This window comes from Rissa tridactyla, chromosome 10 (assembly GCF_028500815.1).
Source record: "Rissa tridactyla isolate bRisTri1 chromosome 10, bRisTri1.patW.cur.20221130, whole genome shotgun sequence".
NCBI classification, from domain to species: Eukaryota; Metazoa; Chordata; class Aves; order Charadriiformes; family Laridae; genus Rissa; species Rissa tridactyla.
This window is the reverse complement of record NC_071475.1, coordinates 21,660,763-21,677,118: the sequence shown is the minus strand read 5'-3', so window position 1 is coordinate 21,677,118 and position 16,356 is coordinate 21,660,763. Positions and strand designations below refer to the sequence as shown.

Below are 16,356 nucleotides of genomic sequence, written 5' to 3'. Positions count from 1 at the left end.
TAGAAAGCAATCTTTTTAATTACAAGTTATTCATCCTAGCCTAGCCAAGCTTCGCAGAGCGCGGTTGCAGCGTTGCTGCAGCATCCCAGCAAGAGGCGGTAGCTGCAGGCCCCGCTGCGGAGCGCGGTGACGCCGAGCACTGCAGATGTGCTGCAGTAAAGGCTTCCAGTCGCTTACAAGCCAAACAGCTTGTTTTGGCTCAGAAGGGTCTTTCCCCCCCATATGGGATTACTTTGATCTTTTTGCCTATTTTATGATCGCAATTACACTGAGTTTATGGGATCAACAGGGACCACAGGAAGAACACGTTAATCCAACTGTGAACAACGGAGTGAGAAGCTACTTTTAAAAGTTTGATTGCAGGGCAGCAAATATAGTTAGTATGTTTTCAAAATGGGAATATAAACCGAGGCGGTTCAATGAATTTTCCATAAAATCCATCCTAAAACAAGCAACAGATCTCCTGCACTGTGAAAACATACTTTACTTCTTCGTGGCACTAAATTTACAAAATCTCAACTATCCCATTTTTTTCACTGCACCACCTCCTCCTCTCCCCCAGAGAAAGAACCGTTAATATATTTATGAGGGTTGTTCTGCATAATTTAGAACAATTAAGTGTTTTAATTCAAACATAAAATTGTAAAATGCGGCAAGACCTACAGGGACATATCCCCTGTGCTGTGATTGCCAGCGGGCTGCAGGAGCCAAGCACTGCCAGGCTGGACCATCCCGCATCCGTCTGAGCCGTGTCCCCGGAGCCCCGAGCCGGAGGAGGAACCAGCACTGCCATTCCTCCCGCTGCCCTCGGCCTTCTGCGCCAACAGGAGCAGGATCGAGAGCGAGCAGCGGTTTGACACCTTTTTGGACAGTATTCAAAACTGAGGGCACACTTATTTATAAGCATTTAAGATCATATTACACTTTAAAAAATGTTTTTTTTTCAGTAGTGAATAAAATGATTCATTTTACTCAGTTTATATAACTCTTCAATTCCTTACAGAACTGCTAATAAACAAATTAAAAGGAAGAGGTGATTATAGATATTGCATAGGGGAAAACCTGAAGACTCAATATAAACCAAAACACTAAAGGTATTCTATAAATAATTGAAATATTAAGCTATTGTTTGCAACTCCTCTTTTGAAACTGAAAAAAAACCAAAATCTGAGGAGCACTCTCACAATGTTAATTTAAATGCTTGGGTCTAAATTTGAGAAACATAAGATCATCTTGAATATCTACAGTGTGGGTCTCAGGCAGGCAAATGGTTTTATCCCCCATAACCACCTGACAAGAACTATTCGGATCATCTCTTAACTTCGCAACATGCGACCCCGCTCCTTAAACATGGATCTTGCCTTGTGCAAAGTGCTGTACCTTTGCTTCGCGGTGCTCACTAACAACCTGCAGTCTGGATGGCAACGATACGATCACCTCGTTCTTGGCCCTTCTGACTTAACACCAAACTTTCCATAACACCTCTTTGTATCGATGGAACATTCCTACAAAATGCCAGTGCTGCCTGCAGCTACTGTGTAATGGAGAAGACTTAAAAAAAACCCCAAAACACCACCCCCCCTAAACCCCCATTAATGCAAAGTATGGTTTTCCCGGGAGTACTATTCTTCCAAAGCATCCTCACTGCGAGCTCAGGAAAGTGATACAATTTTGTATTTTCTATAAAGCTGACCTTTGGAACGCCTGCTACTTTATCACACAACTTACTGAAAAGCTTTTATGTAATTCTAATTTTTCTCTTCTAGCGTGATAAACAAATGAATTACAGTTCTATTGAAACTGTTCTTTCTCCTCGTAACAGTATAAAAACCCCCTCTTTTGTAACCAAGAACTGAGATTTTGATTTCCGCCACTTCAGAGATGGATGTTTTTCCCCATTTTGTTTTTTTATTATGGGTAACAGGAAATATTTTCTAAGGAGCTAAATCTGAATTGAAGTCATATCATACCCAGGTTGTAGTAGAATAAACTACAAAAGTAACAACATTAGAGAAAAGGAGTTTCAAAAGACATAAATGAAGTTTGGTTTCTCCGTAACTGTAAGCGGGGAGGTATTAGCTAAGCACCAGCCACTTCTGCCTTTGAAATCCTCTCCTTTTTTCTCCTCTCAGTAATTCAAACCACCCTGGGTATTAGATGCTGCCTTTCTTTGAGCTACACATCAAGACAATTTTAAAGAATATCATAACTATTTTGAACACTGTCCTATTTGTCCAGAGGTCCCTGGTAAAGCCACATCACCCTTTGCTTTACATTCTCCAAGTTTTTTTCCCCTCGTTGTTCTGAGAGTGACACTGATTGCATCATGCCCACTCAAGCACAGATTGATCTGTGGGCCGTTCTTAGGTCCGTTCTTCCAACTCCAAATCTGTTTGTGTCTGTGTGTGCTGGCAACGCAGTCTCCCCCGTCTCACAGACTCCTTGTCTTTAGCTGTGCGTTATTGCACTGTATAGCCCAAGCCAGCTCCTATCTTAAGTCCCAGACAACGCGTCGTTCTGCACTGAGGAAAGCTTCCGTTGTCCACTCACGTATTTCATTAGTTACTATGGGCTTTCTCCCACGCTGGCCTATCCACAGGGGAAACACTCTCAGCCAAAACTGGATGATAACAAGTTGATAACTTGTTCTTTGATATTCCTCAAAACTAAATCAATCACATTCACTGATCAAAGAAAGAAGTGATGGGCTACAATAAAATTTTGCTGTTGAAGCAGAATTTGTGAGTGCAGCTTCAAACTATTAAAGACAGCAATTTCACTTTTGGGGGGAATTAAAACAGGATTTTAAAAGCAGGAACCATTCTCTTCGTTGCCCCTCTGCACATCATCTAATATAATAATCCATGGTCTAGTTTCATTGTAAAGATGAAGCAAAGTTTTCCTTTGTCTTCGAAGTCATGAACTGTTTCTTCTACTGACAAGACGATGCAGTCAACAAAACCTGGCATAGTCAACCTTTATAAATTATTCCAGACATACACAGCAGAAACTGAGAGAATAAACTTGTTTAGACTTGTGATTTTTATAAATCGGTGCTCTATCAGTGCACTCGTTAGATAAGGGAAGATTTGAAGAAATAGGAAGAAACTTCCTAGTCACGTATATTTCACCTAAATTAATGACTTTTTTTAAAAAAAGCAATTCCTCCTTTCTCTAAGACAAAATATCAATTCAATGATACCCTTCAGTTACTGTATCCAACAGTAAAGTACAGAAGAAAACCCTTTATGAAAATATATTTTTAAAGTTTATTTTGCTCAACTTTGATTTAAACTAGCTTTCAGCATTGAAAATGTTACCAAGAAATTCAGGGAGTAAAAGCATATAAAGTTCACCAAGTTAGATACTTCTGTAACTTCTTAGTAAAGTATTTCCTCTCCCTGTTCCATTCCAGCAAATAACCAACCATGGCATCAGCTCACAGACTCCTTGGAGAAGCACGTACAGAAAGAAGAAAAGACAACGGGCACAAGTTGCAACAAGAGAAATTCTGCCTGGATATAGGGAAAAATTGTCAAGTGGCAGCGGTTAAGCAGTGGGAGAAGCTGCCCGCAGACTCAGCCCTGCGCTGAGGAGGAAGCGTGACGGGTGTGGTGCGATGGCCTCCACAGCTCCCTTCCAGTCTCAATCTTCTACGATTCTGCAATATATTGAATAACTGCTACTTAGGTGTCATAATTTAAGTTGTATCAACATTATTATGTTACTCAGATGAATCAGTTATATTCGTCGTGAGCAATTAAATCCTCTAATGGGTTTAGCATCTTAACTGAATCTTATTTACTTTAAAGGCTTATTTGTTGGTGGGGTAGGGAAAAAGGGGATGACATTTCTCTTCCATGTGCCGCTCAGGATGCACCATGGTGAAGTTCCATTTCAGGCTAAAAAACCTAGGTAGCAAAGTTTTAACCAAATACTCTCTAATTATTTTAATACAGAACAAATAATCCATGCTTATTACAAATACATGCTTTATAATTATTCTTTTGAGAGTCATGGAAGCATTTGCTAGTACCAAAGGCTTCTGAAAGACTAGATGATTTAGCTGCCATGGTCTGCTCTAGTCATTTCCTGCTAATCTGATATCTAAATATTGTTGCTCTGGGTGACTGTGATGATGTAAGGAAGTAGCTGCTCATGGAAACTTTTGTATTCCTTTGTCTTTGTAGTAATACAACTCAATTAAAGTTTCAACAACGAAAAAACTTCCATCACGCTAACCAGCAATACTGAGCGATTAAAAAAACCCAACCCATTAACAATCATATCTCAGGTTTGGATCTGTAGGCTTCATTTTCTGCGGTGGTTTCTTTGAAGATTGTTCAATACTTTAAACTCACTTGCTTCAGAAAATTTCTCTAACTACTAAATAGACCTGAGACAGATATGAGAGCAGGAAGCCTAAAGGAAACAGGTCCGCCTCGGAGAAAAGACTGTGTGTACCCGGTTTGTCAGCCTACCTCAGGGGAGCAACGGCTCCCCACCGCTCTCAGCACAGCAGATAGTCCAACCACACACCTATAATAACTTACCACCGGACCAGTACCCACAGCGATCACCCTATTCAGCGTGATAAACCTAACCGTATTTCTCTCAGAGCTTTTATTAATGATTTCCCTGCCACTTGTCTTACTTAATTCGATAGCAAAAAGCTCGCCCTGACATCAGTTACAGAGCATCCGTCCTCTATTCTATCTGCATCCTGTGCACATCACTCGAGAGTCTCCGCAGTAAAGCCAAATTCTGAGCAAAGATGTTCAGATTCTTTCTGAGTCACCGTGACAGGAAAACTGTTGTGGTCACGAATAAACATCCCTGGGTTTTCTTACTTTGTTTTCATATAAAGCAAGGTTTGCTTTTTTGGCTATGTAAGTACTGCTTCCAGGGAATTAGAAAAACTAGAAAAATCTGAAGAGGGAAGTGTTTTTATTTATATAATGAATAAGGTGTTCCTTGAAAAGTTAAAGATCTTGAGTAAACCCTAAAACGAAGAGAACATGAACAGCTGAAATATTTTTGCACAAGTTGAAAAACTCCTCTACCAGTTGGGAACAAGCTGGAACTTGCACGGGGCCCTGCACACACTGGCAAACATCTTAATTGTTCAGAGCAGACAAAGTCTGTTTAGTCATGTCTGCTGAAGTGGGAAGGATATTACAACACATCTGTGCGGGCTGTTTCCACACAGGTCAATCAGTTCTCGAAGCTTGTTTTTAAACCACTTTCCTGCAGCCAGAACACCCCACGTACGGAGCCCATGGCACAGGTCGGCCATACACCTGACTAACAGACAAGTCATCTTTTAATAGAAGCTCACAAATGAGCAATCAAAGAAACAATCTGCGAGTCCTAGTAGACGCGCGGTGCCAACACACTTACACTCATGTCTGGGAGGGATTTTGTAAGAGTCTAAGTATGCCTCAGTGAAATTTCCAAACAAGCGCATTCAAAGTTTCAGTGCCCACTGAGGATAGCAATAACGTATTTAAAACACACAGGGAACCGCAGCATGGCAAACAGGACAGGCAGCAGCTGAAACCAGTAGATGAATTCAAACCGGTTTCTTCATTTAAAAAGGATGGGGCGGGTAACACGGGATTCTTTCTAAGATATTCTAGCAAGTTTTTTAACCCATGTTCCAAAACAGCCAACAGCTATTCACCTACAGAACCTGTTGCATGACACGAACAGGCATTTAGAAACAGCATCGAGGTGGATCTCATGTAAATCAACCATGCAAGGAGTAAGTGCACTTTTGTTCTCTACAAACAGCCAAACATTGCTGTCCTGCTTTGGCAGCAGTACCTCAATTTTCAACACATACCTTATCTTTTACCTATATCGCATTATTGGAAGGAAGAGTTTTAAGATGCATCTATACACCAATTATGAAATGATAGGTGAAGCGCCAGCTCTGTCAAGAGCAACTTCATGACCTTTTCAACGTGGGTCAATCTTGCTCCACAAAACTGCACCCCAAGGTCCAGACAACCAGCAACAAGTTAAACGCAACTATATACAAATCAGCCTACAAATCTTACTGTGTTTGGATCATCTAGGATATGGTAGGGCCCGTGTGGAACCGTGAGGAAATGTTACATTTGTATGGAAATACATACTCTTCCCTTCAGCTTAATTTTGTATTCTGGAGAATCTTCAGCCTTGCAGGTGATAAAGACACAATATCAGGTGGCAGCTTAAGTTATTTATATGTATTTGAACAGATTTTGAATTAATATATACAAGTAAATTTAATAAATAGTTTAAACTTATTTTAAATTCCAACCCTTCAGAACAGAAAACTATGTCTAGGCTTCACGTCCCATTAAATAACTGAGTAGGATGTGGTTTTCACAGGGGAAAAAAAAAGCCTAAAAGTTCAGGTTCAACAGAAGGAACGATGTATCTCGATTGATGTCTCCAAGCTGCAGTCAAGTTCTAATCTGGGGCGGTGATACCATCGGTGACATTAGCTTAGAAACAATTGCTGTTTGCTTTATTTAGAGCAGCCAATCAAAAAGGGATTTATCTCTAGACTAGTATTTTTCCCACACCGAGGAAAAATGAAATTCATACGCAGACCAAGTACAAAGCTGGGCAGGCACATCACATTATTTCATTTAGGGGATTTTTTTTTTAAATTATGGCATTGCTGCTAACAAGAAGAAATAAGTCAAATAACAACAAATCATTCAAAAGGCAGAACAAGTTCCAAGTTATTCCAATTATAAAAGTTCATGCAAAAAGATTAGAAGTACCATAAAAACTTATGGAAAATTATGCAGTGAGTCAAGGTTTATTAAAAGACAATGGAGAACAGGATAATTATAGCGTTTTCTTCATGCTTGTGAACTGGACTCAAAGAACATTAGATGAGCAGGACAATGTTGCGGAGGTGACAGAGCTGTGTTCCTTGGCTTATACAGGACGGTATGCTGACATTAATAAAGGTAATCTTTGTTACTTGGAGAAAATGGTGGTGTCACCTTGATTTATAATCCATAGCAAGAAGGCAAATTAGATGCATCTCAAGAAAAGGCAGCGCCTAAACTGATGAAATCAAGCAGCAATGAGATTGAAGAATAAACTCATTTAGCTTGTCTGATAATTGGTGATGGCTCTATGAAAAATGAGTTTTAACTCCTTTAGGAGATTTATTAGAAGTGTTTCATAGAAACTGAGATGAAAAAGGTATTAACTGGGATTCTACTATCACTACAGACTGGAAGAACTTTGCAGTAAAAGAATTGTGTCAGAAATCTGACAGCAATGGTGATGAGAGTTCAAAAGAAGAGAGATATAAAGCCAAATGATATTTAAGACAAGCTGAAAGTTAGGTCACAAGATGCATGGATGGGCAGACATCAAAAAGCTTATGGTGACTGACAATATAAAGGACAAAGAGGTGCTAGACTAAAAAAAATCCTTAGGACAAAACACAGGTAAAAGAGGGGACAAAGCAGGCGTGGTCTGTAGGGACAGTGCCATATGGGACTTAACAAAAGAGAAGGCCCTGGACACGAGAAGCTATCAGTGCCACACAGAGATACTCCCTGGTAGAAAGCAGGCCTCTGTAGTGATGTTACTTTTGCCTGAAGAATAAGGTATTTCTTTGGAAACGTCCAAACAATGATCCAGCCCAACTTCTTTACGGAATATGGAATAAAACGATTTTTGAAGTTTAAGAACCAGATTAAACAATACAGGTGTCTCCTGACAGCTCCGATCATAACAAACCATATTTTTTTTTCTAAGAATGGATGGCAAGGAGCTCGCTACCATCAAACAGTGTGCAAGTCAGCTGACTAAGTACGGACAGACCGAGAGTTGTCACGATGATAAATAACTGCTTCAGAGTTGGTTACTGAAGTCATATTCCCAAGGGCTGTACAATGGGAATTCCAGCCTCCTCCTGAACCTCGTCCTTTCAAATTGCTTTGTCTGTTTTGGCCCCAGGCTGCATATTAGAAATGATAAAAGTAGTTCTTTCATACTCAAAGCAAGACGGTTCGATTGCCAGTGTCAACATGACAAAGTGCTTATGGCTATAGGAGTGGGGGGAGGAAGCAAAGACGGGGGGCAGGAGAGACAGCTCTGTAGTTAACACCAGGCAAGTCAGAACAGAGTCCTGCTCTCCAGTGGAAGCCCAGACTCATCCCACCATATTTTTTACCTTCTCTATGTTGACTCAACTCAGAATTGTTGCTCTGGCAGTAATTACAAATCAAATTCATTATAATTATTCTTACAACATAAAGATGAAGAAATGTCCCTGGAAACAATTCTGTCTTTGATATACGTTCAATACTTATTTAACCCATTTTTTTCAGAACCAGTGAAAAGGAAAAATCAACAAGGAAACAAAGAAAGATAATTTCTTGCGATAAAACCAAAAAAATCTTATGCTTTATGCTGACCTACACATAAAAGGTAAGGAGATTTTTCTTCTCCCACAAAGTCAGAGTGAACAAATGTTCCGTTTCAGCAGCAGAATGCTGGTTTTTTGACGGCATATAAATCTGAATTAGGGAAAGACAGACATACAACTGCAACAGACTATAGTGGCTTATCACAGTACCTAAGAATATCCAAATAGGACTTCTCAAATATAACAATTAAAACCACGACCAAGATGCACATAGGTGTTCACCAAGACCTAGAACAGAAAGTTTAAACAGTAATTTATTTCATCGCGAAGAATTATTCCACTGCCTGAGAAGTAATATTTATAATTGGAGACATTATAATGTCTGTAGAGAGTGCCTTTCAGGAATTCGCAAAATTCAAAGGCAGTTCATAACACTGCAACGTCAATTTGAATTTTTAAATGTTTTGACTCATGCTTTCATTAATTTTTTATGAACAGAAAATGCTCTAAGGAATATTGTCAAAATATCCTCAAGAAAAATCCAGGTAACCTTCAATTTAAAATTTTATACTGTATATTTACATGATGTGCATACACTTACTGAAAACAGCAAAGATTTCCTGGTACAAAGCCTGAAACAAGACTGTGAATGCAAAACCAGTAAGTTAGCTGGATGAGCCCTTTAAGATACTATACAGCATGCAGTGATCTTAAATTTGATTTTAGTTTATGTACAGTAAGCTTTCACATACTTTAGTTATACACTCTTATTTTGCAATTTCAATGATTTTATTCCCTAGTGCTTCTCCTTTTTTGGACATCTGTTTCTTCTCACATTTTACCCCAAGGCAAATCAGCTGTCTTCGCAGCTGAATGAAATTCCCTTCTCTGGCTCAAAGGAAAACATTTTTTTGTTGTTTGTTTGTCTAACTAGAAAGAAGCTAGCCATCAAAAAGCAGAAACCCTTACCTATAATCTGGTCTTCGAATGCTAAGAACACTCTCCCCACAAATATCTGTATGCTCTGACTTTGAAATGAAAGAAAATAAGCTCGTGTAGCGCAGGTTGAGTCTGTCTGAACTATCTTTACTAACATTAGGCCTTCTCCTTATGGTTTTCAATTAACCGCACCAAGGTTTATGAAAAAATAGGAATGTTCTTATATCCTGACTATCACAGTAAGATGTTACTGTCCGCTAGCTGAGCCCCCGTAGCCACCGCCGCGTGCAGCCTTCATCAGCACCTCATCGCGTGGAGCTGCCGGCTCAGCCTTGTGGGATGTGTCGCCGCAAACACTGGACTGTCCCCAAAAGACGCCATCCCGCTCCCCTCGCCTGCACTAGACCCAGCCATCAAACTACTACACACCAACTCTCAGCAGAAAGTAAAACCATTACAATTGGCACCACTTGGAACTATTTTTCTTCAGTGCTCGCTGGTATTAAATAACTATGTTATATGATACAGATATATTATATAGATACATAAATGGAACTCCAGGACTCCTGTCATGATGTCATCATTTGCTACGACATGTTCAAGCTAATTGGAAAGCTGTTTCTTGAGCTCCCACCATACTGCCTATGGATGGAATCACGGTGCCTTACGAAGCCTCACCGCTGTTATCAGCGCTCCTTTTGGCTGCCCATCTTCTTGCAAACAGAATATTCTGGCCTATTTATTGATATGTCACTGCATTCAAGGCATTTTGGGTAGAGTATCAACCAATTAAGTGCCAACTATCTGCGATCTTCTCTTCAAGCCACAATTCTTAAATAGATGGTGTCTTACAGATACCATATATTAATTGCGTTGTGAATAGCAACATGGAAAAGCAAAAATAATGACCTTCTAAATCGGTGCAACTAAAACAACTGGTTCATGGCTTGGAATAACGCAGGAAAATTATGTTTAAACTATAAAATTATAATTGGGTATGGCTGCCATCATTGATTCGTAAAAGAAAGTGAGAACACAGGAAGGGATAGGGGATGCAGAGAATTTGGGAGGAGGAAGTGAATAAAGAGCCATATTTAGGCAGGGTTTTTTTCATCTCAAATTTTCCAGAAAATGTATCACAGCCAATAGTCTTCAGACAAATGAAAAGCACCCAAAGCTGTCTGGAATATGATAAGCATCCAGTTATCAACAACAAAACAGTATTCATAAAATCATCCATCTCTTCCCACCAAATCAAACCATCTCTGAGTTCACATTCCTCATTTAGGCCTGAGCACTTAATTCGCTCCAATCATCTGATAAACTTGAACTCCAGCTGTAGCCTGGGTGAGATCTGGGCTCTGGCAGAGAAATCAGCCCAGCCAGCTCTCTGCTTGCTCGCTCTTGCCTACTGCTGCACATTACCATACCTCCAGCGCTGGCCAATATAACTGTTCATGACTTTGCACTGTGAAATTACTTAGTTTGAAGCACAAAAATCAAACAGAATCGAAACCCAGTTCCTAACAGGAAAAAACAAAAGGGAAATGTAAATGACTGGATGACAGTGACGCCCAGGAGAAACTCTACTATTCAATCAGTCTCAGAGCAAATGATTCAGCTTCAGCCACCCTAAATCTCGCAGCTTTTCCTTTGCATGTAAACGCTGAATGTCACCAGATTCTCTTGCTTTTCCAACTATGTCAGTACGTCTAATAGAAGATATTACCCTCTCTACAAACCTTGCAGTGCTTATTCTTTAGACTGCCACAGCTGCATCACCACTAGCTGTTCCACGTCACAAACACAAGATGGAGAATCACTGCAACAATTTAAAAAGATAGAAGCAATCAACAATTTAGACAACTGGAACACCAAAGGAAGTTTGCCTGTTAAATGCAAGCTGCTCGTACCTGATGGCTTAACAGTGCGTCTAATGAGAGACAACTTCTTTAACGTTAGGCTGCCTTACCCGAGCAAACTAACACGTCTTCAGTGTCGACTCGAATGAAGAGGACTCGCTTACCCAGGTACTTGTTTCTGCCTTTCAAACAGACTATCAGGCATGACCCTCCTGTTCATGAGATAAAATCAGAATGCGTCTTTTGGTGACTAAGATCTTAATTCTGCTGTCTTTGAAGTCAACTGGAATTTTGGCATTTATTTAAACGATGAAGGAACAGATCCCAAAGTGTTTGTGCAGCAGTTTTGGAAGAATGCCAGTCTTAATAAAATCAATTAAAACACATTTTAAAGGCATGGCCAATCAAAATATTTATTTTCAGACTCATAGACTCATCTCAGTATTTGGCATATTGTTTCAACAGAAATACACAATGTTGCTCCTTGGCAGAGGTAATACAGCGCTGCAACATGTTCTACAGATTTCATTATACAATATTCTTGTTAACGCAGGCATTTCAATCAGAAGCTTGTGAAGACTTAGCAGTACTGAAATACTATTCACATTTTCTTTCTCATCTTCACTAATGTAATAATGTCTTTGATAAATCTGGCAAATCAAGATCTTAATCCTACTGCTGGAAGAAGTTCATGAACTTACCAAGGTTTTCCCCTTGAGAAAAGAAGACTTTTCAAGATAAGCTATAATATTTCTTTTTCAAAAATTAATTCTATTGCTTCAATGAAAAACAAGGAGGAAAAAAAATAGTTGAAGGTACTATTATCACTACTTTCTGAAAGTACTAAGTAATAATTCAAGTGGAAAATGAGATTTTTTTTCCACTGTGGCTTGTTATCACCACGTTTTATATTTTCAGTACACAACATACTATGACAATTTGCTATTTTCAAAGTTTTTCAGAATCACAGGTAAAATTAGAAGTTGAGATGTGTGGGTATCTGAAGGCTTCCAGGAAGAAAAGGCAGCAATGATTATCGTATAAACACAATCTGATGCACTTGCAGAGTGCATAAGTGAAGAGATCAACTGCAAGCAGATCCTTAGTGCAACCATTTCATAGTTCTTAGAAGTCTTGCATGAACACGTTTCTAAAAGATTAATAGAAGTCCAGCATTCCTTGTAATCTTGTTTATAACTTGCAGGACTGTTTACATGCATGAATTCTCCAGAATTTCCATTTCTAGTCTTTTGAAAGCTCTAAGTATTCTATAAATATCTGTTTCCACACCTTGCTGTCTCCATTACAGGCACAAAGACCAGCACGTATTCTCTACTCTTAATATTTAATTCACCTTGAAGTCTCCTTTCCATTACGACAAGGCTTTTTATTTGAGAATTAACCAAACCCAATTTTTTTTTCCCTTAAAACGCAAAATTAAAAAAACTTGTCAGAGGTGTAAACTGCTCTGAAAAAAAAAAAAAAAAAAAGACTTACCATCATTGATGGCTAGTAAGAAATCAGTGAATATTCAATATTCTGAAAAGCTGCAGGGACAGTTCTGTTAATAAGGAATTGCTAACTTAAAATAACAAGTGTGTGTTTATCCCGCTTAAGAATACTTAGTGTTAACAGCCAGTCACACAGCAAGAACCACCAAATATTCTATGCTGAGATATCAACAATATGGGTATGTTAAAATTTCTATATAATTTTGAAATGCGTTTTTGTGTCGACTTCTAACAATGCTAAATATAGGAATATTTTAATTGGGTTTTAAATTTGCATATATGTCATAAAAAATATAATACAGTTTTTGTGGGGAGCAAAAGAACTTCTGGTTTCAATTACTGTATCACAATTAAATTAACTAATGTACATAGGATCTGCAAAGTCTTGGAAACAATAGTGGGTGGTGTTTCCTGGAATAGGGCGATATGTCTTATGACTGGGAAGGAACACACACCACCTCATTTTCATGGGCAGTCGCACAGTTCAATCCACACAGTCAGGCAAGAATTAAGAACAGGAAACAGAGGGACTTCTTGTCAGGGTCACTATTCAGAGAATGGAAAAGTTAATTTAGTAGCCCGAGGCAAACAGTTAAAAGTAGCTGAAGTCAATTATATTTGTTTCTACAAAACAGTGAATCTCTTGCTAGGTTAAGCAAGACCACAGAAAATAACTAACAACATAAAAATAATTGATTTTAACGTTGGTTATAAGGTTTACACATTTCAAGAGCACACAACGTAATACTGCAACACATTCTGAAGTGTAGTTCAGAAAATTAAGAATCTTTCACCATTTTACTTGATTATTAAAAAGTTACAGTACTTAAAGTAATGTATGCATACGTACTGCATGTAGATACACAGAGTATCGAATACAAGTCTTCCAAGGAAACCGAAAGTCATGTCATACTGAGACACACGAAGCTGATGTGCTAGGACGCATTATCCATGCTTTTTAGTGTTTTGTGTAGGATTTAAAAAACTACAGCTTAAACATAATTCTTGCATAATTTACATCCAATTGTACTTTTTCAAGCTTCATTCCCAGTTAATGTGGAAAAAGTAATCTAATTCATACTCTATTTCCAGCAGGTGTAGCTAGAACCAATTTTCAGTTATTCACGTTGTGAGACTCTGAAAGGGAAACTCAAAAATGTTCCGAAATCATAAATTAAATTGATTGTTCAACGCTGCATAAGATCACACTAAACTTTCAAAGAATGTTGTACATTAATCACAGAGGATAAACGTAAATTGTCCCATTTTCAATCAGTGCACCAATTAGCACTGCTCATTCCAAAGTGCACAGCTTGAAATTTGCTCTACAAGATCCAGCGCATTAGAACAGTCCACTTTCACAAAATAAAGCCAGCAGTGTATATTAGACATTGCTGAAGCTTTTACTGTAGCTGTCGACATTAAATTATGAACTTTTTCGCAGTTTCTCAACACAGCTTAATGTTTATTTGTTTTGAAGTATATGACTTCTCTTGCACGTGGTTTGTACGACTAACAGGTTATGTAGATCACAGTGGAGCTTGTGAAATTATGCAACTAGTGAGTTCACCAAAATTGCTACCATTCAGTCAAGATACTCTCCATAGTTTATCTTCAAAATCGCAAAAGCCGAGTCAGTTTCCAAACTGATCAAGGAAGGCTTGAACCTTACTGCTCTACTTTGGAGTACTCTTACTACTCTCTTTGGCTTCCTCGTAAGATTTTCACTTTGTTCAAAACTGGTTTTGTATGTTTATTACTAAACATGGTTTCAACATAGTTTAGACTTGTTCAACACAGTTATAAGCTACGTTGTGTCTAAGGACAGAAAGCAGCAACATGTGAACAAGCTGTCTGAATCCAACAATAAGGTGGTTTAGCACCATTATTTTTATGGCAAATTTTTGCAAAATCTAGGTTTATGGTACATAGTTATTAACTTACATAAAAATTGATGCCAAGCATGAAGAGAAGGGTTATGGTCAGCTCTGCTTCCAGAGATTTAGGCACTGGGCAGTCCTACCATGCCCAAACAGAAGCCTCACTCTAATACGTAACATATTCTATTAATGAGTAAATGCAAGAAATATAAAAATTCTTGGTCTCTTCCTAGCAGGAGAAACCACTAGCATTGGGAGCATAAATTACTTCTTCAAAGGAAGATGGAGATGGGAACAACATTGTCCAGTAGGATTTTTCTTTTTTTTAGTTTGGAACAGCGATTGTTTTCCAAAACTGTTTGTCCCGACAAACAGAAACAGCAACTTTGCTACAGGGGAAAACGTAGGTCTGTTGGACCAGAGATAGCTCTAATAGTTATCAAGCTGTAGTTTAGCAAAACATAGCTTTTGTTTGTTTGTTTTTTACGTGTGTCAACACAGTCCCCAATTTCAGAAGTCATATTCAAGAATAACTGATGTGGGTGATACTACTTGTGTTCTAATATCATGTCCTATATTTAAAAGCAACCAAGTTAGAAAGTTTCTGAATGTTTAGCCATCTGCAAAGCTAGCTCTTGTTTCTACTGTAGCAAAACCATTTACCCTTCCATGCCATCAACTCCATTCAAATCCATATATTAAAAATTTTTCTAATTATTTTTATCAAAATGATATTAGAAACTTAATTAAGCAATACAATCAAGGGCAAATCTTCTTTCTGCTAACTTAAAAACACGGCTAAAGACTTCAGCTCAATAGGAGATTTCAGTGGAGTTCCAATGTTGTGATTAAAACTTTCAGAAGTGCAGGCTTAGCGAAATGCAAGAACACAACGATGACAGATTTATGCATGATACGTGTTCTTCTCCAAGAATTATTACACTTTTGCTTAGAATTATAGAAAAAATTAAGTTAGGGACACCTGGAGGTCATTCACTGTGACCTCCACACCAGGCAGAGTCAAGGAAACCAGGCTCAGGCCTCGTCCGGTTAAATTCTGAATATCCCTAAGAATGAAGATCCCACGACCTCTTTCTGTCCCTGTTCCAGAATTTGACCACCCTCATGATTAAAGAAAACAAAGCACACACCAAAAAGCACACAACCTTTTTCCTTACACCATGTGCTTCCAGGAACAATCTGGCTCCATTTTCTCCATACAGGGCCCTCAGGTACTTGAGGAGGGCGGGAAGATCTTGCAAAGGCCAATCCCCAAATGAGGGAGAACACACTGAGGTGGAGGAAGATGCTACTGAAGCACTGCAATGTCTGATGGCAAGACAGGCAGATCCGCTAGAGTAAGAGAGCAGATAAAACTAGCTCTCCTCTAGGCAATGCCAAACAGCTCTAAGTCTCCTGAGAAGTCTATCAGTGTCCGCTGAAATACCCCCAAGAGAGATTATCTCTTGGGGTCTCATTTACTCCAGTGTCGCAAAAACAGTGTGCATGCAACTGTAAAGGAAACTCATCCTGTTTCAAACCTTCTCCTCAGCGTCGACTAATGTCGCTGTCTTCACTCTCCAAAGAATTACTCCCACATATAAGGAACCAGTTGTAAGCTCTGCAGCTTCTTTTGACTCACCAAGAAACAAATCAAGGCTAAAGGCGTGAAAGTTTTCCTCTTCCGTATAATTATCCAGTACCTCCTCGATGCTAGCTGTAAAATCACAGGCCCTGGGTAGGCATGTCAGATCGACTGCTTTCCTACTCTGCAA

The 16,356-nt window shown here is 38.9% G+C and overlaps 1 protein-coding gene across 3 annotated transcripts in view; it reads right to left on the bottom strand.

Moving 5' to 3' along the window:
* The window catches only part of ATG7 (autophagy related 7), a 109,176-nt gene that overhangs the window by 12,363 nt on the left and 80,457 nt on the right, over nucleotides 1–16,356 (bottom strand). The window contains exon 19 of one of the 3 annotated variants that reach the window (XM_054216013.1): nucleotides 11,040–11,402. The exons of the other annotated variants lie outside the window; for them this stretch is intronic. Coding sequence (XP_054071988.1) covers nucleotides 11,388–11,402 — 15 coding nt within the window. The 3' untranslated portion in view covers nucleotides 11,040–11,387. Of the gene's footprint in view, nucleotides 1–11,039; nucleotides 11,403–16,356 lie in introns of those variants that run through there. 3 annotated transcript variants of the gene reach the window in all.